This window comes from Lissotriton helveticus, chromosome 5_1 (assembly GCF_964261635.1).
Source record: "Lissotriton helveticus chromosome 5_1, aLisHel1.1, whole genome shotgun sequence".
In the NCBI taxonomy this organism is placed as follows: domain Eukaryota; kingdom Metazoa; phylum Chordata; class Amphibia; order Caudata; family Salamandridae; genus Lissotriton; species Lissotriton helveticus.
In genome coordinates this window covers 159491315-159518301 of record NC_136065.1, presented here as the reverse complement: position 1 = coordinate 159518301, position 26987 = coordinate 159491315, and the positions used below count along the sequence as shown (strand labels likewise).

At 47.0% G+C, this 26987-nt stretch overlaps 1 protein-coding gene across 1 annotated transcript in view; it reads left to right on the top strand.

The window, feature by feature from the left end:
- WDR5 (WD repeat domain 5) overlaps positions 1 to 21989 on the top strand; it is a 105583-nt gene extending 83594 nt beyond the window's left edge. The window contains exons 14-15 of the mRNA XM_078641945.1: positions 10147 to 10234; positions 21131 to 21989. Coding sequence (XP_078498071.1) covers positions 10147 to 10234; positions 21131 to 21231 — 189 coding nt within the window. The 3' untranslated portion in view covers positions 21232 to 21989. The remainder of the gene's footprint in view (positions 1 to 10146; positions 10235 to 21130) is intronic.
- Positions 21990 to 26987: the final 4998 nt, after the last annotated feature.

Here is a 26987-nt window from a genome sequence, read left to right as displayed (position 1 = left end):
CTTGAATCTAAAGGTCATCAGAGCAAAGGCTACTTGTCACTAAAGCTAGTGCATGCATATATTTCTTTATTGCGTGTGCTATGAATCTTCTATGGATATTAATTCAGGAAATCACTTACATGGAGACAGAAAGACTAGACTGTAGATGGAGATGTTTATGTAGTTCGTTAGCTAGGAATGTGAAGCCAGGGAGCTGAACTGATAACTGTAGGCATAACATATTCTTGGCAGGCAGGCCAGGCCGAGCACCGCATTGCTTGACAGGAAGTAAGTGAAGGGTCAGGGATGCGGGAGGGGCTGCATCGCTCCTCGGAGTGGTTTCAGGAGACTTGAGGCTTGAATCTGGTGTCCGGGCCCTGTGAGGCCTAGAAACGGGTGCATCTCGATGTTTTAACGTGCACAATGTAAAGACGTTGGCAACATAGGCCTAATACTTGTTGCTTTCAGGAGGACTGGATAACTAACATACTAACGTTGGACACAACTAAAATTGCGTCTTTATTCGGTCAAGGGGGTAAATATGCATATTAATCATGCACATATAACATATGATGGGGAACACGTAGGGACACATGACAGGGCAAAATTCAATTTTCCTCACAACACTGGGCACAGGTCGGACCTAGGGAGGTAATGCTCCACCACCGGCACTGGGGTAGCCAGTTGCAGAGGTCATTAGGAACAATGTAATCCTATGGCGGCTTGGGGCACCTTGAAGAGGCACCGGTTGCAAGTAAGTACCTGCGGTTCAGGGACACAGGCCCTGGAGCTTGAGGTCAGCACTGAAGGGGCTACCAAATATCACTGAGACTACACCACCATCAGCACAGGGGTGGCTGGGAGCAGAGAGCAAAGGAGGCGTCTGGTGCCCTGTAGAAACCAATGGAGATCATCGGTTGGCATAGATGGCTGCAGGCTCGGTTCAGAAGTCGGGTTGAAGGAATCCAACTAGTGGCTGCTCGCCAGCTGCCACCACCAAACGTGTTTCTGGGCCCCTTGGTCATGAGCCTGCTGCTCTCTGGGGTCTGAAACAATGCACACCCTGGGAACGAGATGCCAGGCCTCCTCCCCCAGGATGGGCAAGGTCCCCAAAGGGGAAGCTTCGAGGGCTTGCTGCCTTTGTGACCTACCCCAGGCCATTCTTCTCCCAGCAACTTGCCCCCATCGGTTCTGACACCCACTTTGTGCGTGAGATTCGGCAGGACAACCAAGTGAGGAAGAGAGGTGTGCCCACATTTGCCAAACCCACCCCTCAGGTGGGGGAGGAGAGGTGAAGCACAGCTCAGTCCCCGCCATCTTGCAGATGGGGGACCCAGCCAACCAAAGTGAGGCATATGCTCCCCTCCCACTGTAGGGGGGCATAATAGGGTATGTACCTGTAACGCCCCTAAATCTAGTATTATGGGGCAACCTTGCCTCCTCATACATGAATCGACAAGAAGAAGAGAAGGACCGAAGAAGCCATGCTGAAACTAAGAAGAGGATACCCACTTACTTGGCCCCAGCCCTACCAGCCTCTCCCCACCTCTCTGGCAATCCTTACTTGAGATCTTGTGATCTCTGACCTGCCTTGAATCTCCCAAGCAAAGCCTGCAGCCCCTTTCTGGAGGATCCCCATGACCGGAGCTGGTAAGAAAAACCCGACGTCTAAAGGCACCCCTGCAACTGACGTTCTGCAGCTTTGGGTGGCCCAACCTACTGTCTCCCAGCATCTCCAGGCATCCCAATTTACCTCTCCTACTGGTGGTCCCTCCCAGAAGATCTTCGTCCCCGAACCTGCAGTCTTTGTTGCAACTGGAGAATCCGGATTGAAAACAGGGCACCAGACACCAAAACCGCACCCTCCCACCAGCCGTCGCTGCAGCTGTACTTTGGATGCAAACTCTGATTCCCCTTTGCCCTGAGCCTAACACCAGGAGCTTTGCTCCCACATCCTTGTGACCTGCTCGTGAGCAGCCACCAACCGGAGGCCCCCTATCCCCCATTGGACAATATTGGACCTCCGCACTATGCACCCGGCCGCCCTAGTGCTGCTGCCCAGGTTTTTTCAAGATTGCTTCCTTAACCCTGGGGTAGCCCTGGTTCCCTCCCCAGAATACCAACTCCCACAAACAAGTACTCAATCAAAAGTAATCCAACAGTAATTTCCACTGTATTGAAAAGATTTACAAACCTGCAAAAGACCTTTTCATTCATCTTGCATGTAATGTTCAACCTGCCTTGAAAAGTACTATTTACACTTACCTGTACCAGGCTTTCTTGGTTCGAGAAAATAAATCTAGCTAAATAATAATTTTATACAAACAAATTGGTCTGAGTGGGTGGCATCATTCTTTGCCTGAGTGTGTACAACAAATGCTTAACACTTGATGCCGTACTGCTTGCCCACACTACCATAACTAGAGAGTAAGGTACTATCTACTTTTACCTCTGCTTAACTTTGGGGTTCCACTGGTCTCTGTGGACACTATACTTCAATTTGGTATAGTATATACAGAGCAAGCTTCCTACCACTGGAATGTGGTCTTTTTTCAGGGGGCATCTCGAAGATACCCTCTGAGTGCATTTTATAATAAATCCAACACAGGCATCATTGTGGTTTTATGCTGAGAATGGGCCCTCCCGATAGTTCAAGAGGGCTCTGCCATTCCATTCCTTTCCGACCTACTACAACTTCCTCCCACATCACTGCCTCTCTTAGAGATGCACCTTTCCATCTTGTTGCAAGAGATGTGATCTCTACTTACCTAAGTCAACATCAACCTCGGAGATAGTGAGAGTAACAACCCATCCCGGTTTCCTCATTCCAAAGAAGGATGGAGGCCTCCATCCCATTTTAGATATTTGTATTCTTTATGCCTTTCTGTGAATGGATAAATACAACATGCTCCCACTGGCCCAGGTACTGTCTGCTCTGAATCTGGGCAACAGGATGGTGTCTTTGTACCTGCAGGGCACGTTTTCTCATATACCCGTCCTGCAGCCTTATAGATGTTACTTGAGTAAGGTAGGCCAGGAGCACTTCCTATTTGCTGTGCTCCTCTTTGGCCTCACCTGCGCCCCTCAGGTGTTCGTGAAAGTGATGGATGTAGTTGCCTTTCACATTCAGATGTTGGTGGTACCAGTTTTCCTCACCTCAGTGATTTCTGTTGAAGGCAGGTTCACCATAGTCATTCGAAGACCACCTAAGTGGTGAACCTTCTGATATTTTTTGGTTTCTTGATCAATGTGCCAAGTCGCACCGGACTCCTTTACAAAGACTTCCTTTCATAGGAGCTGTCTTGGATATAGTGCAGTTAATGGCCTTTTTCTCAGTCAGTCCATGACATTTGGGCTATGATCCTGATGTTTTAGCCTGGGTCTGGTTGTCAGCGGTTCCGAGACCTCTTGGCCTGGTAGCTTCCTGCATCCTACTTGTTGTCTACACTGGGTGGCATATACAGGAACCTGTTGTATCCTTTTATCTAGGTTTTGTAGATGGCAACATGAGATCGGTGGTGGTTAACTGCTTGACTGCAGTTGGGCTAGTGGCATACCGTTTCCCTTTCACAGCCAAGGCTGCGGGTGGTGACCGATGTGAGTGCTAATTTGGAGAGGCCCTCTTGGGGAGGTGTAGATCAGACTCTGGTCTCCTGTAGAAACCCAGCTTCATAACAGTCTGTTGGAGCTTCTGACCTTTCGCCTGGCTCTGAAGGCCTTCCTGCGTTCCATCAAAGGAAGGCTAGTTCAGGTTCTCATGACAATACCGTCTCCACGAGGTAATTCAAAAACCAGGTCTGAGTAGGGTCTTGGGTTCTGTCCCAAGAGGCTCTGCGCCTCTACAGTTTGCTGGAGCGTGAGAGCATTTTCCTGTTTGTGAATCAATTGGTAGGATATTGAACGGCCAGGACAAATGAGCTCAGTCAGCGGCGCCTGAAGGATAACTAATGGTGATGCACCCTAAGGTGGCACAGGGCATCTTCTGAAAGTGGGGGCGAAAATGGCTGGATCCTGATGCCACACATCGGATTGGTCTTCAAAAGTAGTCACAACAAACCATCCTATCAGGAGGCTAAGTTTGGCCTCACACTACCATCTGTGTTTCTGCAGATACAAGGGTGCAGTTTTCTGCATCAAAAGGCAGCTTTCTACTGCCTCTCCACGAAGAATCTGGACATTAGGTAATCTTCTTAAACTGTAGACCCATCTCTTTCACCATGTGTTTGAACTTGAGTGATTTGTTCTACTCCTTTGCAATCTTTCATCTCCTTTAGCATCCTTCTGTTGGTGCATTAAAACACACACACACACACACACCCACCCACCCCCGAGAAGTTCTGTTCCAATAGAATATTGTGATATTGCTTCTTAACTGGTTATATTGCAATATGTAGGTTTGATTGACTGAATGTATAGGTTATTGCCAAAAGATGGATTCATTAGTCTTCGAAGTGCATATATATTTTATAATAAAGTATTTCTGTAACAGAAATTCTTAGGATAAAGCATGAAATGCATTCATTTAATCAGAGCTTACATTGTCAACAAAAAAAATCTGCTCCATAATTACAGCTTTTATTGTTAGCAAGCCTTTGTGTTGGATTTTACCAATCAAGTTTTCAGTATCAGAAAAGGTTAGTTAATGTTATAAATTCTGTGAAGTCTATCTTGAGTGTCTGTTGTTTTCTTGAAACTTTCTACAGTGCCCCAAGTATAGAAGAAATGCATTGAATGGCTCCTATAAATGATTATCAACATAAATTGCCAATAACACACAACAGAATAGACTACAAAACTAGGTGCCTAACAAGAGGATTCTGTTTGTCAAAAGTGTATATTACAGGTGTCGATTAATTAGTTTCCACCAAAAAATAGACTTTAATGTTTGTCAGGCTGTTAATTAACGCATTGGACGGAAACTCTTAAATATAACTTTGTAGTTCAAAGTTTGTATCTATGACATTCTATTCAATCCCCCTTATTAATATCCCCAGAAAGTTTTGAAGATACCACTCAATGTACAGTAGAATTATTTGTCTGGCTTTGTGTGGGTCTGATATTCCATATTGGAGTTTCCTTCACCTCATCTACTCTTTATATTTCTGATTTAGTTTTTTTGATCTGTGTAAGGTTTTTTGGTTTGAAAGTAACTGTTCGAGGCATATGAGCTGCAGATTGCACACTATGCATAAATTGCCACCTAGTGTTGGGCCTGGATGTTTGCAGTTTGTTTTGTTGGAGAAAAGTCTTTGGAAGTCACGGGATAGGTGACTCCTGCTTTGGATGATACTGCGCATGAGCATCGGCTCCATCCCCAGATAGTGTTTTTCCGCCACTGGGCTCGGATGTGTTTCCAGCGCTCCGCGTTGAAACCGATTTCCTTCGGCGCGCAATCCTCACCAACTTACAGGAAATAAGTTTCGGACGCTTTTCCACTTGACACTATTCTTCAACATCGAATACTTCGATTCCTGTCGTCGTAGACGGCCTTCGGGCCTAGCTAGGCCTCAACTCCAGCTCATGGAAAGGACGCCATATAAAAAGTGTTCTCAATGTGGGTCGAAGTTTCCCCACACCGACTTTCATAAAGTGTGTAACCTGTGCCTCTCCCCGGAGCACGAGGCCAAAGACTGTTCTGCTTGTGCCTCTTTCCGCTCCAAAAAGACTATCCGGGACCGAAGAGCGCGATGAACAATGGCTCGATCTTCAACTTCCATTCCAGACGACATCTTTGAGGAAGGCGTCCACGTCCCAGAACAACACGACGTCGACAGCGGTTCCGAAGAAGTAGATTCTGAAGTCTAGGACATCACTCCAGTGCAGCGGGTCGTAAGTAAGACCGTCGACACCAACCCTTCCTCGACACACCCAAAGAAGACCCCTGTCACACCCTCGCCCTCGGGCTCGGATGCACGCGACACTCCGCTTCTGCTGCCCCACCTTTGGGCCCGGCTAAGAAGCCAATTAAGCCTTCAGGCGACTCAAGCTCGAGTCAGCCTTCCCATGGTGCCGGCGCCAACTTACCGGCACCGAAAAAAACGACGCCGGCTACGCCGACGTCCAAACCATCGGCGCCGAAACCCACTACTCCTTCGGCACCGAAACCCAGGTCGGAACCAAGCAAAGCCGCTTCGGAGTCCAAAAAACCACCGGAACCGAAAAGACAACCGGAACCAAAGAAACCGTCGGATCCAAAAACAATACCGGAACCGAAAACCTTAGGAACCGAAAAAACCTTCGGAGCCGAAAAAAACCTATGAAGCCGAAAAAGACTTCTGCTTCCCCGACAAAGGACATTGTCAAAAAACCAAAACAACCCGTTTCGGTGTCGAAACCTTCACCCGTACCAAAAGATCGGACTCCCAGCAGAAGACTTATCTTACCCAGACCCTGCTCAAAAGACTCTGGCTAGAGACCCAACCACTGGACAGTTGATTTTGGCCTCAAAGAAGCGACCACTGGACAAACCAGCTCCGCATGCAAAAAAGGACATGGCTACCTCGCCTTTAAGACTGCCTTCCACTTCTCCTCCACCTATGCCATCACCACATGCTCCCATACCACAGCATTCCCTAGCATCCTCTATAGTACAAGATGATGACAACAGGGATGATAGCTCTGATGATATGGATGGGGGTAACATACCTGATCCTGCCACGCCTACAGGATCACCTGACCCATGGGATGATTCTACCACCCCAGATGTCCCAAATGTCCCTCAGGATGACTTGTACCCCTCAAGGCCTTCCCCACCAGAAGACACTATAGAGTTTAACGAATTAATACAAAGGGCTGCACAATATCATGGTGTAGACATACATACAGACCCTGCAGAGGAAGACTTCCTAATGGATACCTTTGATAATGCACACAGGTCCACGTCTCCATTTTACCAATGCTTAAGGGAGCGATTAAGCACGCTTCTGAAGTCTTCAAAGACCCGGTCAGAACTCTGGTCATTAACCCTCGTACAGAGAAAAAATCTAAAGCTGCCCCTTCAGACCCGGCATACATTAAAGGGCCGGTACCACTAGACTCACTTGTAGTTTCCAACGCACGCAAGAGAGCAAACTCTCAAACATCGGGTGAGGCCGCACCACCAGATAAAGAGTCTAAGTTACTTGACGCATCAGGGAAAAGAACTGCGTCTCAAGCTGCAAACATGTGGCGTATTGCCAATACACAGGCATTGTTAGCCAGATATGATAGGGCACGTTATGATGAGTTAGTCACTAATGAGACACCTCCCTGACAGGTACAAGGATAGAGCTAACTAACTCATCCAAGAGGGTAAAAACATAACAAACACCTCCATTAGGTGTGCCCTGGATGCAGCAGATACTGCATCTAGGGCTGTTAACATCAGCGTTTTACTACGCAGATTTGCCTGGCTACGTATATCAGGTTTCAAACCTGAGGTACAAAGTGCCATTCTTAATCAACCGTTTAATGAGCAACACCAATTCAGACCCAATGTCGATGTATCTCTTGAAAAAATGAAGAAAGATACAGACACCGCCAAATCTATGGGAGCCCTGCAGTCGCAGGCTCCCAGACGTTCATTTCGTCGCTCATCCTATAGAGGTGCCACTAGAGGATATTCCTCAGACACCGCTTCTACCTCATACAAAGCCCCCACACAGTCCACTCATGGCAAGGGCTACCAAAGGAGTGGTTACAGGGATAACAATAACAAGGGCAGAGGTAAAAATAACAACTCCCGCTCTGCCTCCACCCCTGCCCAATGACTCCCTTCCCCTTCCCCTGTCCCATTCCACTCCTGTCGGGAGAAGACTCCAGCAATACCTGCCAGCATGGGAAAATATCACATCAGACAGGTGGGTGTTACAAATAATTCAATCAGGTTACTGTCTGGAAGTAAAGTCTACCACCCCAAACATACCACCCAGGCAGCGTCCTATGTCACAGGAACATTTAACATTGCTCAGACAAGAGGTAACATCCCTCCTGCAGAAAAATGCAATAGAAATAGTTCCAGAGCTTCAGAAAAACAAAGGCGTATACTCTCTATATTTCCTAATACCAAAAAAGGATGGATCTCGAAGACCCATCCTAGACCCAAGACCTCTAAACATTTACATACAGTCGGACCATTTCCATATGGTCACACTCCAACAGGTCCTTCCACTACTGGTACTAAACGACTTCCTTGTCACTCTAGATCTCAAGGACGCCTACTTTCATATTCCCATTCACGCAGCGCACAGAAAATATCTCAGATTTGTGCTAGACGGGCTGCACTACCAGTTCAAAGTGCTCCCATTCGGAGTCACAACAGCGACAAGGGTGTTTACCAAATGCCTAGCAGTAGTAGCAGCACACTTAAGAAGACAACATATTCATGTCTTCCCGTATCTGGATGACTGGCTCATAAAAGCCACCTCATACAGCCAGTGTGTACAACACACGCACGCTACCATTCAACTGCTTCACGACCTAGGATTCACAGTAAATCACACCAAGTCGCATCTACAACCCTCACACATACAACAGTATCACGGCGCTACAATAAACACCCAACTAACACTAGCTTATCCCTCTCCAGCCAGGATAACAAGTGTACAAACTCTCCTAACAAAATTCAAACAACAACACTCGCTGCCAGCTTGAGTGTTTATGCAGCTCATAGGAATGATGGCATCTTGCATATTTATAGTACCTCCTGCAAAAGAGTGCCTAGCACGACAATGGGACCAGGCTCAAGGTCAACTGACAGACCTAGTGTTGGTAGACGGTCGGACTCATCGTTCTCTGCAATGGTGGAACACCAAAAACCTTTCCAAAGGGCGCCCGTTTCTAGAGCCAGTTCCTCATAGTCATGACAACGAACGCATCGCTCTCCGGCTGGGGAGCTCACCTACTGCATCCCATGTTAGAAGAGGGGTACAATATTATTTGAAAAAAAGGACTTTAGAACAATTAAACAACTTATTGTTAACAACAATCCATAATGATGCGGTTAGTATGTTGTATAATTCTGTTAAAGGAAAAAAGTGATTGCGTTCCACAAGTGGATGAACTGCCAGTGTGATTAAACTCCGCAATCTTCCCATCTGACTTTCATATCATCCACTTGGCAATTAACCCACATCTTTGTGGACACTGCCTGGATTTAGAATCCACATCATGTAGCAGGTGGGTCAGACTTTTGTGCAGTCTGTTTAATTGATACTGTTCTTAGGAAAAGAAGGCACATTAACAACTCTGATCATTTATCAACTTGCCAATTTTATAATCGTTACTCAGATATTGAGGGTTTCCAAACTTATCTGATCCAGGTAACCAGAATCTCACACAGATATGTACTCACCAGATTGAGATTCGGGCTTGCTCACCATTTGGTAGCATTTCCACGTATAAAAGAGTACCCAGTTTCCCCCTGTCCGTGTGATGGCCACACCAAACAAAGCACCTTGCACTTTCTCCTGATTTATGACTTGTATATGAATTTTCGTATAGCGTTTTTAAAACCACTGTTTTTAAAATATTGCACTTTCACTACAGATGCTGCTATGAGGTTGATCTTTACAATGCAAGAACCTGATATGTTTTTTTACAGAAACTTTTATCCTTAAATCTATTGCAGCAAGGAAAAGTATGATGTTTTAATTGTATTTACCATTGGCTGGATTTTTATTATCAAATGTACTGTAATGAATTTTTTGCGCTTTTGTATGTTGATGTTTCTTTTTCTGTATGAGCTTTTATGGTTGTTTTTTTAATGAACCGACTGAAGCTTATTGAATGGAATTGATACTGTTCTTGACTGGGTCATTGAAGATCCTGTGATGCAGAAGGGTAATCTCATTACTTGTGCTCTTACTGACTCGAGGACAGGTTGTTTATCACTTAAGCAAGATTCACGTATTGGAAGCCCTAACTAACCTTTCTGTGGATATTGGCTGATGAGTGGAATAAGAGTTGTTCCAAATATAAATATGACTGTACCAGCGCGTCAAAAATGAGGGGTTCGAGTGTTTTTGGAGTAAAAAAACAATGATATTGTTACGCTTGTCTTTTGTTAACCTGGGCTGATATTTAAGTTTGTCATAATCTTTTAATTTGTATAGATGCACTGAGTTTTTTTCATTTGTCTATATAAGCTTGTTTTAATATGTAGTATTTTTTCCTCTCATTTCTCCACAGTGGATTGTTTCTGGTTCAGAAGACCACTTGGTTTACATCTGGAACCTCCAGACTAAGGAAATTGTACAGAAGCTACAGGGGCATACAGGTAAACACTTGGTGTTGAACCATGTACTAATTCTTATGGTATGTAGTAGACTTATGTAGGAAAGTGCCTGGCCCTTTTTGACATGGTCACCCACACGTTTTGCCTGGTAAATGCTGTGATTTCTACTGGAAGTGTACTGGGTTCCTGCTAATCAGGTCCCCAGTGCCAAATCGCTTTCCTAAAACTATACAGTTGTTTCCCCAATTGGCAATACATGTAGCACATCTAAGTCCCCTAGTAAATGGTGCCTCTGGTACCTAGCGCCCGAGGTACTAAAGAGGGTCCCCCTAGGACTGTAGAACAAATTGTGCCACCCTAAAGGACCCCTCACCAAACACATGCAAGTCTGCCACTGCAGGCTGTGTGTTTTGGTGCAGACAAAAGAGAAAACTCGACATGACCCACCTCCCTGTGTGCCCTGTCCCCTGACACTGCATGTATGATTTGTAAGTCACCCCACAGCATGCCTTACAGCACTTACACAAGGTTCTTAATATTACATGTGAGGGCTATCCTTGCATGAGCAGATATCCCTGTGCTGGTCAGTTCCATTACTGCCGGTGCAAATGAACAGGGAAGCCCTTTTAGAACATGTGCTGGACACTAGAGAAAATGAGTTCCCCAACTACATGATGGCTTCACTGAAAATAGGGATGTTTGGTATCAAACATCTCAACTTTGTAAACCCACCCTGATTCCAGTGTTGGCTTTATTACTACATGCACCCAGAGGGCACCTTAGAGTTGCCCCATGAAAACCTACCATCCTCTGGTGTCTTGGACGACTGATTTCTGCCAGTCTGCCACCTGAGACAGATTTCCGACCTCCCAGGGTGAAGGCCTTTGCTCTCAGGAGACAAGAAACCAATTCTACATGGGAAAGAGGGTGTTCACACCCCCTCACTCAGGGTGACCTAATAGAACTCCTAGGCCTGCGAGCTTCAAATAAGCTTCCGGCTTTGAAATGCGAATCTGACTCCCCTCGCAGGAGAGGCCGACCCACACCACTCCTTTGGCACATGGACAGGTGATAAATATAGCTAGTTGTGGTGGAGTACCCACCCCCAGGCTATCACCACCCCTAAGGTGGCCTAGCCTGATAGGGATACAACTTTTCAGAAGTGGACATCTTTGTGTTGGCACACTTAAAAACTGTAGTCTGTGGTGAACGAGACAACGCGCTCGTCTGGCCACATAACGATTGATATGTACAATCTATGTGCAGTTGGAGACTCACTGTAGGAGTACTCGTGTATCCCCCTTGGATCCCGTAGCAGCTGGTATGAGCTAACAGGCTGTTTTTAGTTAACATAGAACAAGTGTCCAACAGTGGAGTGGCAGCAAATTGTGCAGCCCTGATGAATCTGCCAAAATAGCTGTGGCAGTGAAACATGTTGGTAATAGGTTATGGTGTGCATGCATAGCTACCAGCCTTTTTAGTCTAACAGCAAACACTTATTTCTCTACGAATAAAATTATGAAGAGAAGTGTTTGTTGTTTTTTATGCACGTTTTGATTGTCACTAGCAGACTCTCTGCTTCCGCTTTTCTACACACTTTTTTGGTTTGTTTTGGACACGCTTTCTCTATTTCTTTTTGAACCGGATGACAACCGATGATGAGACAGGGGCCCTGTCTGGAGATTGCATACCAGTTACCCCGTTGGTGGGGTTTCCGTGAGGTGTCATTCAGTTCGTTCACATTTTTTCTAAATAGAACTTGGTCCAATCTGATGATGGACACTCGATACTGACTAAGGGTGTCAGACACTTTGTTATTGTGTTCTGTGTAACTGTCAGAGGTGTTGGCCTATTGGTTTCGTCTTTAATTTTAAGGAACTCAGGACGTAGTGCAGTGTAACGTCCCCTTACTAAAACAAAAGTATTTAGGGGAGGATAACGGTTATCAGTACTTACAGACTGTTCTGTTATTTAATTAACTGACATTATCCACGTCTCTTGGACAGGGCTTTTTTTGATGGCTGGTTGTTGAGTGGAGGGCAGCCCCTTTCCGTTATTTCCCTCTTAGCTCCTATTTCTGATACACTTAAAAACTGGGTCATGGTTATGCCGTCTTCCCTAAGGAAGAGGTCAAATAGGGGGCTTAATGACCCTAGGGATCAGTTGCCCATTGGCTACCTCCTTACACTCCCCTAAATTAAGTATTTAGATTAGTCACTGGCACCAGAAAATCAGATCCTGATGACCTGAAAGACAACGAGCGTGATGAGTTGCACAGCAAGAACAGACGAACCATCAACTGACTTGGCAACAACTCTACTGGTCTGCCTGCTGACTTCGATAGTTGCACCAAAAGAGGAGTTGTCCTACAGCTGCTGAGTCCCCAAAGCCCGGGAGACCTGCCAGCACTTGCCCCAGGAGCCAAGACTTCCTGAGAAGTAGCGGACCAGCTTCCCTGCATCCTGCAGAAACCTAAAGACACCAGAGTGGAATTTGTGACCGCAGAAGTCAGACACCAGAATCATTGTGGTCCCACACCCCTCCAGTGAAGGAGTGCACACAGGCTCCCTCTAGAGCGACTGCTCCCAGTAAGAAAAGCCCGACCCTTAAGGACACCTCTGCACCAGTCGTCCCTGGGCAGTGGAGACGAGGACCAAATGTGTCCCTATATCCCTGAGCATCGTGAGGCCGGAGCCCCCCTGTTGGTTCATCCTGACTGGCTTCCCAATCCTAGCCTGCAGCCACTTTGCATTAAGACTGATCCCCATAGAGTAACATTGGGCACCCAACTCCGTTTTTAACTCCTGCACCCAGCCGCCCTAGTGCTGCTGGTGGTGTTCTACTGGTGCTCCTTTGGACATTGCCCACCACTCACCTTAACTCCTGGAGACTGGTCCCGTAAGTCGCTGTACTGTACATGATGCCATATTCCGGCCAGTCTGCAGTTTCCGTAGATCCTGCGCCAAGAGTCGCCTTGTCTTGCAACCAGCGACCTGCATAACCCTGGGAGGACTGATAGCCTTCAGCAAAGACCGGATCTCCAGTGAACAGCAGCTCTGTTCAAAAGAAACTCCCAAGATAAACTCTGAGCCTGCCGAGAACAAAGAATCCCGATGCCTGGAACCACCACTGCACCCTTCGCCTGTGGTCAGAGTTTGAGTGGGCCACCGATCCCAGCAAAGTCCCCCACCGCTGCAGAGTCCGAGTCCAATGTGGGTTGACCCCTTCAGGACTCCCCGATGTCTCCTGCAGCCTCTGCCCGGAGACCCCCCAACCTAGAGTGGCCCAGTAAGGTGAAATCTGACCTCAAAAGACACCCCTGCATCCAGCTGCCCTGCTCCCTGGAGAAAATATCCCTAGGTGCACCTACGTCCCGTTGCCACCTGGGATTATATAGCCGGTGATGGCGGTGTTTCTCACTCCAGCAACTGTAAAAGCTGCTCCGGCGAGGATCCTCAAGAAGTACAGGTCGCCAAAGGAGGACCCTCTATTTCTCAGAACTGATCCGCCCCCGGACTCGGTAATTATCGCAGCGGCGAAAAAGTCCAGTGCGGTCTCTTCCTCCTCCAGACAAGGAGAGCAAGACACAAGATTTGGAAGGCAGCCAAGTCTCCAATCAAGTCATTAGTGCCGCAGCGGACGGAGCTACCCTCGCGGCTCATGGCTATGCACATGAAATATCAGCAAGGGGATCATCCTGGTTGCGCCTGACTGCTTTGAAACCAGAAGCTCAGGCGAGGATCTTGAACTTACCCTTTTCCGGGACTTCATTGTTTGGGGCAAGTACGGATGATGAAATGCAACGTATGAAGGCAGAGTTGGACACACTCAAAGCGGTAGGGCTTGAGAAGAAAAAGGAGTTCAAAAAGAAATATCGCTCCTACAACAAAGGCTCTTCAAAACAGCGGGTTCAAACCCTGCACTGGCAGAAGAGTCCCGACCAGCAGGGACAGCAAAAGTCCCAGTACAGAGGCAAGTGTAATCCCAGAGGAGGAGGGAATCAACGCCAGGGCAACAATTCCAACAAAGCCCAGTCCAAACAATGAGGCCTTCCTTTCCCCAGCGCCGTGGACCGCTCCAGTGGGGGGAAGCATCGCAGGGCATTTAATAGAGTGTCAAAGCATCACAAAAGATCGATGGGTGTTGACTACACTTCATAATGGATACTGTCTTCGTTTCAGTCACCCGCCTCCACCTGTTCCCCCGATGCCAACGTCGAGTCACCAACTACACCTTCTGGAAAAAGAAATAACTACTCTCCTCGAAGTCAGCCATCGAGAGTTCCAGTGGATAAAAGGGGAAAAAGAGTGTACTCCCGATATTTTCTGGTCAGAAAAAAGGGCCAAAAGGCGGAATACAGACCCATTCTGGACTTGAACACTCACCTTGCATGTCAAAAAAGAAAGATTTCGCATGTTAGCGCTTCACCAATTATATCCACATCTCAGGAAAGGAGAGTGGATGTGTTCGCTGGACCTGCAAGATGCCTATTTTCATGTCCCGATCCACCCCAGTCACAGAAGATTTCTTCGATTCCGGGTGGGGACCTCCCACTACCAGTTCAAGGTCCTTCCGTTTGGGTTGAAGTTGGCTCCCCGGGTGTTCACGAAGTGCGTGGCAGTGGTAGCAGCTGCCTTACGCCGCAGGGGGGTCTTCGTATACCCATACCTGGACGATTGGCTGTTGAAAGGTCCTTCCCCAGACAGTGTAAGGAGTCAATTCCAGACTTGCATCGAGCTCTGCCAGCGACTGGGGCTACATCTCAACTTCAGCAAGTCACTCTCTCAGCCCACCCAGAAGATTCACTTCCTAGGAGATATGCTAGACTCAGAGGTAGGAAGAGTGTTTCCTTCGGAGGAGAGACCGTGTTCAATAACTCTGAAATGTCAGAAGGTACTTCGCAGCAAGACTCAGAAAGTGCGCAGAATTGCCTCCCTGCTAGGGTTGATGGCATCCTGCATCTTCCTGGTCCAGAATGCCAGACTTCGGATGCTTCCTGTTCAGCAGGATCTGGAGGACAAATGGGACCAACAGTCAGCTCGCTGGGACGACCAGATTACTCTATCAAATGCAGCTCGAGCGTCCATTGAATGGTGGACCAAGAAGCAATATATGCAGGTGGGAGTTCTGTTCAATCAACCTCCTCCTGTGCAATCATTGATCACAGATGCTTCTCTGTTAGGCTGGGGAGCGCACATGGGTCAGCTACAAGTGCAGGGTCTGTGGTCTCCCAAAGAAAGTACCTACCACATCAACATGCTGGAGTTGAGAGCAGTCCACCTAGCTCTCAAAGCGTTCCTTCCTTCGATTCAAGAAGCTTCAGCGTTAGTACATTGTGGTGGTGTTGTCCGTCTGTACTATCTGAACAAACAGGGGGGAACACGCTCAAGGACTCTGTCATTGGAAGCCCAACGCATCTGGCATTGGCTTCTGGCTCGCAAGTTGTCCGTCACAGCAGTCCACCTCCTAGGAGAGCAGAATGTGAGGGCGGACGTTCTAAGCTGTCATTTCGACGACCGGGATGACTGGGTCCTCCACGACACAGTAGTAGAAGACATCTTCCAGTCCTGGGGTCGTCCCACCATAGATCTGTTCGCGGACGACCAAAACACCAAATGCCGAGAATTCGCCTCCAGGTTTTACCGGCCAGGATCGAGAGGGAATGCTCTTTTGATAGACTGGTTAGGGGAATTTGTGTACGTCTTTCCACCCCTCCCGTTGATCCCGAAGGTGGTGAGCAAGCTGACACACTCGTGCGCGACGATGATCCTCATCGCCCCAGACTGGCCGAGGCCGTTGTGGTACACGGACCTGCTTCACCTGTCAGTGACTCCTCACAAGAGGCTACCATGCAGGCAGGACCTGTTATCCAAGATGAACGAGAGGGTCCATCATCCCAACCTCTGTCACTGAGCTTGGCAGCATGGCTTCTGGGGTCATACAATACGGCCATCTAGTACTGCCGCAAGACTGCATGTCCATCCTAAAAGAGGCGAGACGTCCTTCCACTAGACATTCTTATGCATGCAAATGGAAGCGATTCTATATGTGGTGTATGACGAATGGTCGTAATCCTATTCAGAGTCAGGAAGAGGCAGTCCTTCCTTACTTATTGTATCTGGCTAAAGCAGGTTTAAAGTTTAATTCTATTAAGGTGCACTTGGCTGCTATAACAGCTTACAGGCGGTCACATTCACAAACCTCTTCTTTTCAATTGCCAGCTGTAAAAGACTTCCTGCAGGGACTGAAGAAAGTGTACCCTCCAGTGCGTCCCCCTTCTCCTCCCTGGGTGTTGAACCTGGTGCTATCAAAGCTAATGGGTCCTCCTTTTGAACCCATTCATAAAGCTACTTTGCAGCATCTTTCCTGGAAAGCAGCTTTTTTGGTGGCAATCACGTCAGCTCATAGGGTGAGCGAGATTCAAGCTCTCCGTTCCTCAGAACCGTATACTGTGTTCCATTTGAATAGAGTGGTACTAAGGACACATCCGTCCTTTCTTCCTGAAGTGGTGTCTGATTTTCATGTAAATCAGACCATTTCTCTGCCCACTTTCTTTCCCAATCCCTCTACTCCAGCTGAGAGGGCTCTGCATTCTTTGGACCTGAAGAGAGTTTTGAAATTCTGTCTGGATAGGTCCAAGGTTATTAGTCACTCTGATCAACTGTTTGTTAACTATGGATCGATCAGAACAGGTCATGCAGCCTCGAAACGGTCTATTTCCAGGTGGATCGTTTCGTGTATCAGGCTTGCTTACCAGTTAGCGCAGAAACCTATTGGGTTTTCTCCTAAAGCGCATTCCACCAGAGGTAGAGCTGCGACTGCGGCTTTTCTCCGTAATGTGCCCATGTCTGAGATCTGTAAGGCGGCGACCTGGCGGTCCGTCCATACATTTACCAGACATTACTGTCTTGAGTCGGACACTAGAGCAGATACCCAGGTAGGCCAGGCCTCCTTGCGGAATCTGTTTAACAGCTACGTTTTGGGCTGTTATGATTAGTCTTTTTCGGTTGGGTAATGTACTTCTCATTTACCTGCAGGTGGTTGATGGGCTTGCTATTCTATTCAGTGCTTGACTATTGATGAGGATCCCCTGGAAGAGAAGGATAAGTTACTTACCTGTAATCCTAGTTCTCTTCCAGGGGTATCCTCATCAGTCATAAGCAACCCACCCGCCTCCCCAGGTAAATGAGAGCTGTACGTCTCTGACTTGTGGTTTAGCCCTGACTTCAGGGCTGTGCAAAGAACAACTGACCTAACTGTCACCCCTGAGGCATGATGGGAAGCTTGGGGTCATGGCTGCCTTAAAGGCACGGTGCCAGTTTTTAGCTGAAAATGCTTTCAGTTTCTGTGTTATTGCTTCTCAATGCAGCCTATGGCTGACAATGTCTTTTATGAGCAATTTTCAGGATTTATGAGTGGTTTTACTCATTAAAACACAAAGTTCAAGGACTATTTGACCTAATGTGTTTTTCGTTCCTTACCAATTGCTGTATATATATAAATATATATGTGTTTACATTGTCTAACCTTGGTTTTGGGGCTGCATTTGTGTGAGAAAAATAATATATGTACGTACATATATAGGGAGCGAGATGTATGTGTTTTTACATATATATTTTTATATTGTTTCCGGGGTCCCGCACATGAGCGGGAATATTCCTTGTTTATGACTTTAATGAGGATACCCCTGGAAGAGAACTAGGATTACAGGTAAGTAACTTATCCTTGCTACCACTCAGTGGCCTAATGCAGATTTGTATGGCTTTATTGCCCAAATATGACCCTCTTCACAGGGACGAGATGGAGGCACTCCACCACCACCTCCCTGATGCTTACAAGAGTGTTGAGGAGCTAGCTGCAGAGAGAAAATTGTCTCTAGTGCAAACATATGCTCTGCCCTGGCCACAACGAACAGTTCCTCCAATAGTGTTAACTTTACTGCAGACATGGCTTTTAATGGGATCCGTAAAGATGTTTCCCAATGAATGGCATGTTGAGGTGTTAAACTTCCAGTTGACAAGTACTTACTGTTCAAGGACTACTCATTGTGATAGACTTCTATCCGCAGATTCCTCATCTTTTGATTATTTCCCAGGCGTTAGACTGGACCCGCAAACTTTTCAGCTGTACCTCAGAGCACTGAAATGTGGGACCAATTTGACTTCCCACTAATGCCGCTCCGTAAATTAAGTGCAGGGCATATAAAGGCACCACTTCCGTCAGCTGATGTCAGTTCCTTTCTTACTGTACCTCCAGATGCAGATCCATTGCTCCATCTTGTCTCTGTACAAATTTAGTTGAAAAATCGAAAATGTCTTCCTGTGCAACTGATGTCAACACTTAAACAGACCGGTTTTAAGCCCTGTATGGACTGCTGCAGACAAATGTCTGGCTGCGGTGCTTGGGGTCAAGGCATGACTCAAAGGCCTATGGAGTCTCTGCGTCGATGAACCCAAAGGCGACCAGGGAACAAATGGCATTATGGGAGAACAAAACAAATCGCATCCGGTGAGAGACAAATACTCATAACAAATTATCAACAAGTCCCCACGCAATGCATTTCACCTATATTCTCAGCTATGTCACCAAATTCCACCTTAAGCTATGATTTGAAATGTAATGCACACACCATTTCAGTTTTCTTAATGTTCCTGTTAGACCTGGCATCCTTGGCATGGTTTTCCCTGACTGTTTGATCTCTACCTCCTATGGTGTTTTTTTTTTACTCTATGCTGGATTACGTTTTGCTGGTTTAGATGCTGGTAGTGGATTACTGCCAAATTCGTTTTTCACTGCAGCAAGGCCACCTTGCCCATAGGACAGAATGAGGGGGTGGGGGCCCATGGGTACCTGCCTATCTTCCCCCAGGAACAAGATAGAAAATCCAAACCTGGTTTCTCAGGATTCAGAAATCCATAATATATCTTTTAGCATAGGTGTTCTTTAAATGTTGTCTGAAATTAGCACTTTTAGAAAGTGGCTATTTTCTTGTTCAGTCTGTCTGTGGGCCTGCCTGGGTGTGCGAGTTAGAGGGAGTGTGACAGGGTCTGGGAAAGCTCCAGCAGTGGGATGATAGCTGGCTGCCCCAGAAGGTTAGGGGGAGGAGTGGTGCTGGGCTGTGCCCTGCCTTTTACGATACCGGCTCCCCTGTCTGCTGGATGACGGATGTCCCTGCCTCCCTGCTTCAAAGAGAAAGATTCCCCAGGACCGAGCCTCCTGATCCCAGAGTTCAGGGACAAAGAAACTCTGCCGGCTCATGCTCGCTCCCCCCCCAGCTCAACCACACGAGGCACCGCCAGGGCCAGGGTGGCCGCTCTTCTGCATCCTCACAGAAGCGCCGTAGGCCCCTGCCTCTAGCTGTGAAAACCCGGCGTCCCGAGGTGCCCCCAGTGTCGAGATCGCCGAAGGCAAAGTGCCCAAATCGCCGCGCAGGGATTGGCTCAGCGTTCCCCGGCTACCAGCGTCACCAGGACTTTCCGGGAGCTGCGCTGGGAGTGGCCGAATCATCGCCACGTCATCGGAATCTCCGAGAGCCCCTCGCGGATTGGCTGCCCAGTTGCCGGGACCGACGGAGCCCCCAGGGACCCAAGACCACCGATCTCCCCTGTAAGAGCGCACTGCCCCCTGTGTCTCCGAGCGCCTTACCGGGTTAACTGCCCACGGGACGCCTGCTGTATTCTCTGGCCCGCGGCTCTACAGCCAGTGCCTGCACCTACGGGGGCACTCGGACGCCGCCCCCTACCTCCACCCTTCGTTGCTCGTTCCATCCCAGAGTCCGGTACCAGGCGCCAGACCAGCGCGGTACTGGGACTCCTGCTGAGAGGCTCAAACGGGCCACACAATTACCGGGGGCAGTCCTGATCAAACTCCGGAGTAGGGGAGGGGCGCCAGAGAGCCTGAGAAATCCCACAGTGGTGGCTACATCGTGCATTCTGAATTGCACAATCTTTTGCAACAGACTCTTTTTACTTTAGAAGAACACTTTCCACAAGAAGAATACATTTGTTTCAAGAAGCATATTTTATGTTGGTTTGTCAGTTTTAAGTCTGCCTAAAAATATATAAAAATATTATTTTTATATCAGACCTGTGTGGTGTCCGTTTGTGGTGTTCATTATAATTACTGAAAGTGTTTGTGCAAATACTTTACACATTGCCCTGGTGATAAGCCTGTCTGCTCTGCCAAGCTACCAAGGGGGTGAGCAGGGATTATCTACTAACGTGTGTCCACCTTGCCCTGACTGGAGGAGAGGGTCCCTATTTGGTCAAGAAGCCTTGGCCTCTGCCAACTGGAGACCCACCAATTCTAACAGTTCCTTTTTGTTCATGTCTTCTTTCTCTTCTTATAATAAAACCAGTTCTCCATTAGTAGCCACAAAAATTCACCAATGCGTTTAGTCTCTTTACAAGACTTCTTCAGGGCTCACTGGTTGTATGTCTTGAGAACAAGTGAAGCATTCATCAGCCAGTGCGTCCTTTCCAAATTTTTTCTGGACTCCACTTTCTACATGGTCCAAGCCACTCGACTGCTTGGACCATGTAGATGGGAACGCGCTGAAAAACAAGCAAGGATACTGAATCATGAGGAAATAGGAATCCAGAAAATATTTTGAAAGAATTGACTTGTAATCTTTGATTTGACTTTCTGTGCTTATGTTGTATGAATTATCACATTCAAACCAGACCAATGGCCTTTGCCAGGCTGGTTTCTTGCATTTGTGTTTGTTGAGTGCGGCCGTAGGTTAGGAGAAATGGAGTACTGAATGTAGTTGAAATTTGAGATTGTTTACACTTATGTGGGTGGTGATTTCAGTTATGGGATGGTATATATATTGACTACCATATCTGTGCATGAAGTATTTGAACACTGTTTTTCATAGGATGTATTACAAGTCAAGATCGAATGCGGATTACGAACCATACATTTTTTTCTTTGCAGATGTTGTAATCTCAACTGCATGTCACCCTACAGAAAATATAATTGCATCAGCCGCACTAGAGAATGATAAAACCATCAAGCTGTGGAAAAGTGACTGCTAAAATAGTTCACCGACTACATTTGGAGAACTGCAACTGATGGAAGATAACCTGTTGTGCATAGGACGCGTTGTACAAAATCTGAAGGTTTTTCATGTGCACTTTTGATCTGAAATTGATCAAATCTTGATCTTGAGAAGATGAAATAAATATTCGAAGGACGTCTGGGAGAGTCTTTAGAACATCTTAATTGGTGAAGCTCAGACCTGAAGATATGAGCCTCCTTCATTTTCTTCCTCCCAGTCTTCAAACTGTGGAAGTGTTTGAGGAAATGGTATTATTGTGGGTGCGCTTACTGTACTCTGAATGGAAGCACAACTGGCAGATGCAGTTTCCATGGCTTGCATCAGTTACATTGACAGTCGACCACTCTCTTACCTTTGGTGTAGGTATGAACCCGTTTGTGAGGATGAATCTAAAGTCAACTGTGGAATTAGACATGGACACTCTGAAAAAAGACTGTTTACCATGTTGTGATATCGAAGTAGTCGCAGGAATATCACGAAATGAGTACTTGTGAAACATAGTTTGATCTTATATGAAGATCAATTGAACGCCATGTTTTGGCGGTTTTTACTTTTGCTTTCTTTTTGTGACCAAATAAAACCAATAATGTAATTTCAGTCTTCAATCAGTGCAAAACTGCCTTCCAGTTAAGATCTGCATTTTACCTGTCTGTATATTGCTTACATTTATTGCCGTGTGTGCAAATAGATGCAATCCTCAAACATTTTACATTAAACAATACCTGCTTTGTTACACATTCTCTTCCAATTTTAAGATTTGAAACTCATTGTAAAGATATTTTGGTGTTAAAAAAAGGCAATCTTTTGTTTCGTATTTTAAATATTGATAGTATTGGAATGTATTGCTGCAGTGGCATGGCTCTGTCTTTTATATGCGGTATCTTGTGTTTTTCGTCACTTATTAAGCAGTATGTGACATTAAACTTCAGAACCGTGAGCCATAATAAAATCAAAATGGGGTTTTGTGTGTGTGCGCACTTGTAGTAAATACCCATCAATTTTATCTCATTTTAGCTTCAGAAAAGTTATTTTACTTTCTTGGACAAGACTTCTACTTGACAGGAACACATTTTTTGAATTATGTAGTCCAGCAGATTAAACTCTACATATAACAACCTTTGTTTTCAAAGCATGAAGAGTGTGATGGTATACACTGTCATCTAGAGAGTGGTACTGGAAACTGCAATGGCTATATCATAATGTGCCTAAATACGCATGCACTGTTGAAGTAGAAGCGTTTGACAGCTGTCCCTTACCTTTCATTTTTAGGTCTCGCCTTGCGACGCAGCGCGAAAGCGCTGTCGCCAGCGAGATCTATTGTCGTCAACGTGCTTCGGGAGGGAGACAGGAGATGGACACGCGCAGGGCGAATCGAGCTCGTGAACACACAAGTATAGCCACGCGGTGTGCAAGCCTCACTGAATTGTACGTTTTGTTTAATGCGGGGTGAGACAGTGGCACACAGGGAATAGAAACAGTGACTGTGTTTAAACACACACTAATAACTCTGCACTGCCTCGCCCCTTCTCTGTTCATCGCACGGCAGTCACGTCACACCCTGCGCATGAAAGTTAAGCTCGCACTGCGGCTAGAAAGTTGGGTACTGCACACGGTTCTCTGTCGCGTCTCTCAAATTCACAGGCTGGTGAGGCGCTTTGCTTCAATGCACTAAGTCGTAGCAGCGCGGCGCTCCGAGGCACGGCAGTGCCATCACTCACCCGCCTTGGTAACCTCCCGGTAGCTCTTCTCGGGCAGGCTGGCTCCTCGGCGATGCAGCATTTTAATATATTTTTTTTTTTTTGCTTTGGCGGCCTCCTCCCAGGGCCTCGCGAGCCGTGCAGCACTCCTCAAGCACGGCGGCGAAGACTGCAGGTGCCGCCACTGGGCACGAGCCGCAGGCTACGCCGATGTGCACGCTCACGGCGTGCCTACAACGCACGCATGGCGCTCTTTCACTTGTTTGTATATTGGTGTTACAGGTTCTCACTTCCTCTGCAATGAGTCGCATGACAGTGTTTTTTGTCTGTGGCGTCCGGCCTCGCTTCACACCCTTCATTAGCCCAGAAGAGCAGCCACCAGACAGAGACAGGTAAAATGTGAGGTGGTGCAACACTAAAAAGTTAGGACATTGATGTAGAGAGATTCGTCTGTTGCCATGTTTAAGGAGTTGAAAGTATTCTTTGTCCAATGGACGGTACAGAAAACAGTCCCGCCGTGTTTGTGTTCCATGCCCTGTTCAATTACAGGGTACGAAGTGGATAAGTGTGGAGGCAGGTAATGCCTTGTTCAGGAAACCTCTAGGATTTCAAGTCAGTACGATTCTACATGACATGAGGTGAAAGTTTTACAGAGTAGAATTTAGTGGCATTGATCAGCTGTTGTAAAATCTAATGTCATTGGGGTTTTTTCGGAGATCGACATGAAGAAAATTTGAGAGACAGATTTGTGGGTATCCCGTGTTAATATTTTTAAATTTCGTTTAAATTATTTCAGTCTGCAGCACAGGCCTGTCCCCAGGGGTTGCTAGGCGCTTCACGCTGAACATGAAAGTATTTATTAAGGGGCACCTAGTTACCTGGCTCAACCCAGCGAAGCATAATATGATTTTAGCAAGGGTTTAGGGATTCGGAGAACCTGTGGGGTGCTAAATTTTCAAGTAGGATCAGTGTGTAAAAGGTAGAAACACTGTGAAGTCACCCAAAATCGATTAGAGCAAGGGCATACTGTTCTCTCGTGTCTATACTCCGGGGAGAGAGGAGCGTGTGGCGAAGAAACAGATCATAAACCTCGATTTGTGTAGCGCAAATTCACCCCCGAGGCGTGTCTTAGCGCTATGGGAAGAAGATGTGTCGTAAGGGCCGGAGCTGTCGACTATGGAACTGGGGATCCAAGTTTGAATCTCGGCGTCGGCTCAATTTTGTGAATCTGCCCAAATCACGCAATCTCTCCGTACCTACCAAACACAAATGTGTCCTTGAGTAATGTAACTGGTGCTCATGTAAAGCTCCCATACTTCGGGTCGAGTCCGCGTTGTATAATAGAAGAAAAAAAGCACATGTAACCGATGTTTAATGTTAGTAGCCTCCGGGTACGCTTTGCATCGACCACTGAAGAACGAAAGGGTGGTGTTATCCGACAGGGCTGCATTAGTCCACTGATATACCTGCAGGGGTGGGCGGTTGTTTTTCATGGGAAACCGAATTTTTGGGTGGTGGGAGAATATAATATATCTGCAGCTCATAGGAACATTGTGTAAACATGACCGTGATGAGGAGCGCGCTCCCTCGTGGGCTCTTGTTTCCTTTCACTTGTGGCGTCTCTCGATGTGATTTTTTAAAGCAGCACACAAGGGGCCATAGAAAAAAAGGCATTTGCAATGCAATAGGTCTCGCATTCGCGAGAGTTTAAGCTATTGGCATTGTTAAATGCCTTTTTATTTATGTTTTAAAAATCAACACATAAATAAAAGGCATTGTAATTTACAATCCCAATAGCTCAAACTCTCGTAAATGCGAGACCTATTGCATTGCAAATGCTTGTTTTCTATGTAGTAATGCGGCATGGGAAGTGTACTTCAGTGTACTTTTGTGTCAGATATGGGGTTTACCGAAGGATACTTCTAACTAGAGATTACTCACCTTAAAATGCTCCTGTGTTCTACTAGGTGGGGCAGTATGGCTTTTTTTTACTGCCCCTGAAGTGATGGAGTGGAGCTGCATAAAAGCACCAGCCCTGCACTCTGACATCTGTGCCTTTCTTTCTGGGGCTTTTGAGTCGTATCTAGCACTTTGCTCCCACATTTGTCAGCATGACAACGTTTTCTAAAACATTCTAACCAGTGAGCAGTGGAACGTTGGCCCCTTCTAAAATGACAGGCTTCACGCCAGTCATGATTTCAGAAAACATGGACCTGAACGAGGTGTGTGTCTGGCTTTTGGGTTCAGAACAAAACTTGAAGTTGTGGGGCAAGTGCGCTCACATTCAAAGGTGATCCGGAACCAGGAGGCAAAGCTTGGGTTTGCCAAACACAAAAAGTGTTTGAGACCCTCTCGTAAGTCTGACTCCAGCTCTGTCGTGTGTGCGCTCTTGTTCCCGGTGCTGTTCCTGCAAGAGATCTACCTTGTGGAAAAAGCCATCCAGTAAATCCAAATTGAAGTCTGAACACAAACATAAAAAAGCGAAGGTGGGTTCGACCCCCTTCTGCCACTCCATGTCGAAGGAAGAGTCGTGAGCGTGTCCTGTTAGTTGGGCTCCTCTGGTGTTCCTGAGCGCTGAGCAGATTTCTTAGCTGATCCAGCTACACCCTCCGTTTCTGGCCCATTAGCTATTACGCAGCAAATTGAGACCATGCTGCAGATCCTGAGAACTTTTCCGACTCCCTCTGCATGCCTTTGGGCCCAAAGGATACGCAGGGGTCTCCAGTTGGGTTATTGCCAGTGGGTCTTTCCTCAGTGCTGCATGACCCCCTAGGACCTGTTCTGTGTGCAGTGCCAATGTTGGTACATGCACCTATTCCAGTGTCTGGATCTGCACCAGCCGCCTCTCGTCAATGTTGGTGCCAACGGCACTGGAAGAGGATTGCTTGTGATACCAATGTTTCACCACAAACCAACTTCAACTTAATGTTGCACTGCTACATAACCAAAGCATAACCAGTCTGCAGCCTTATTTAGCATTGACTCTGCTGCCAGGTAAGTCACATTAACTGAGGCTCCATTACCTTTAAGGTTGTGACTTTTAACACTGTTCTCTACAAGGGTGAAATGATGGTTGAGCAGTGGATGCTGATGTTCCCCCTTGTTATGACAAGTTTTTTAATGTGGATTTACATTGAGGCATTTGGAAAGCAAATGTTCTCTTTGACTAGCCTGGTAATGGGAACGGTCAAAGCAGTCTATTTACAGGGCCACTATACGTATGCTGTTTGGGACATGGGCTGCAAGATATTGCCTGCTGTCCTGGATGACCGTAGGGCCTCGTTGGCTCAAACTATTCATGATGGACAGCACCCAGCCAAGTGGAGGACGATTTGCACCAACATTGTGCTCCCCTGCCACGCTTGGATGCATTCCACAATATTTTCTGTAGATATGCAAGCTGTCTCATAGATATGACCATGGATGGCTTATGCCTTTTTGGTGAAAAAGCAAACTGTACTGGTCCTTTTAGGTTTCGCCTGGAGCACGGAGCTTTAGCTCCGCCTCCAGGAGAAATCTCTAGTTTTCAGTAAGGGACACTTGAATCCGCCCTCTGTTCCATTGGCTAGCTCCATAAATGGAGGCTAGCCATTGGAACAGAGATCTGTCCGTCAAGGCCGGACCAGATTCGGGGGCGTTCCCGAGATTTTTTCCCTCTCCACCCACTTCTGTTCGTCATCACGGTGGTGGGTGGGTGTTATTTTTTTCTCTCGAGTGGGCCTATTTTGTTCCTTTTCAAAGTGTCTGTTGTTGGAGTTGGCTGCAAGATTCGAGTTCCCACGAGGCAATCGGGTAAGGAGCATTTTGTTTATAAATGTGCTGAGCCGTTCCCGCCACCCCCCTCCCGCTGTTCGTGCGCCGTTCCCGCCCTCCCCCCCGCCCATCCCCCCCCCCTCGGTGTCCTGCGCCGTTCCCGCCCCCCTCCCGCTGTCCGTGTCCGTTCCCGCCCCCCCTTCCCTTTCACTCTCCGTTGCTTGTTTTAATGGCCACTGCAAGTTTCACGGCTCCGCATTAGCTTGTGATATGAAGCCACTAA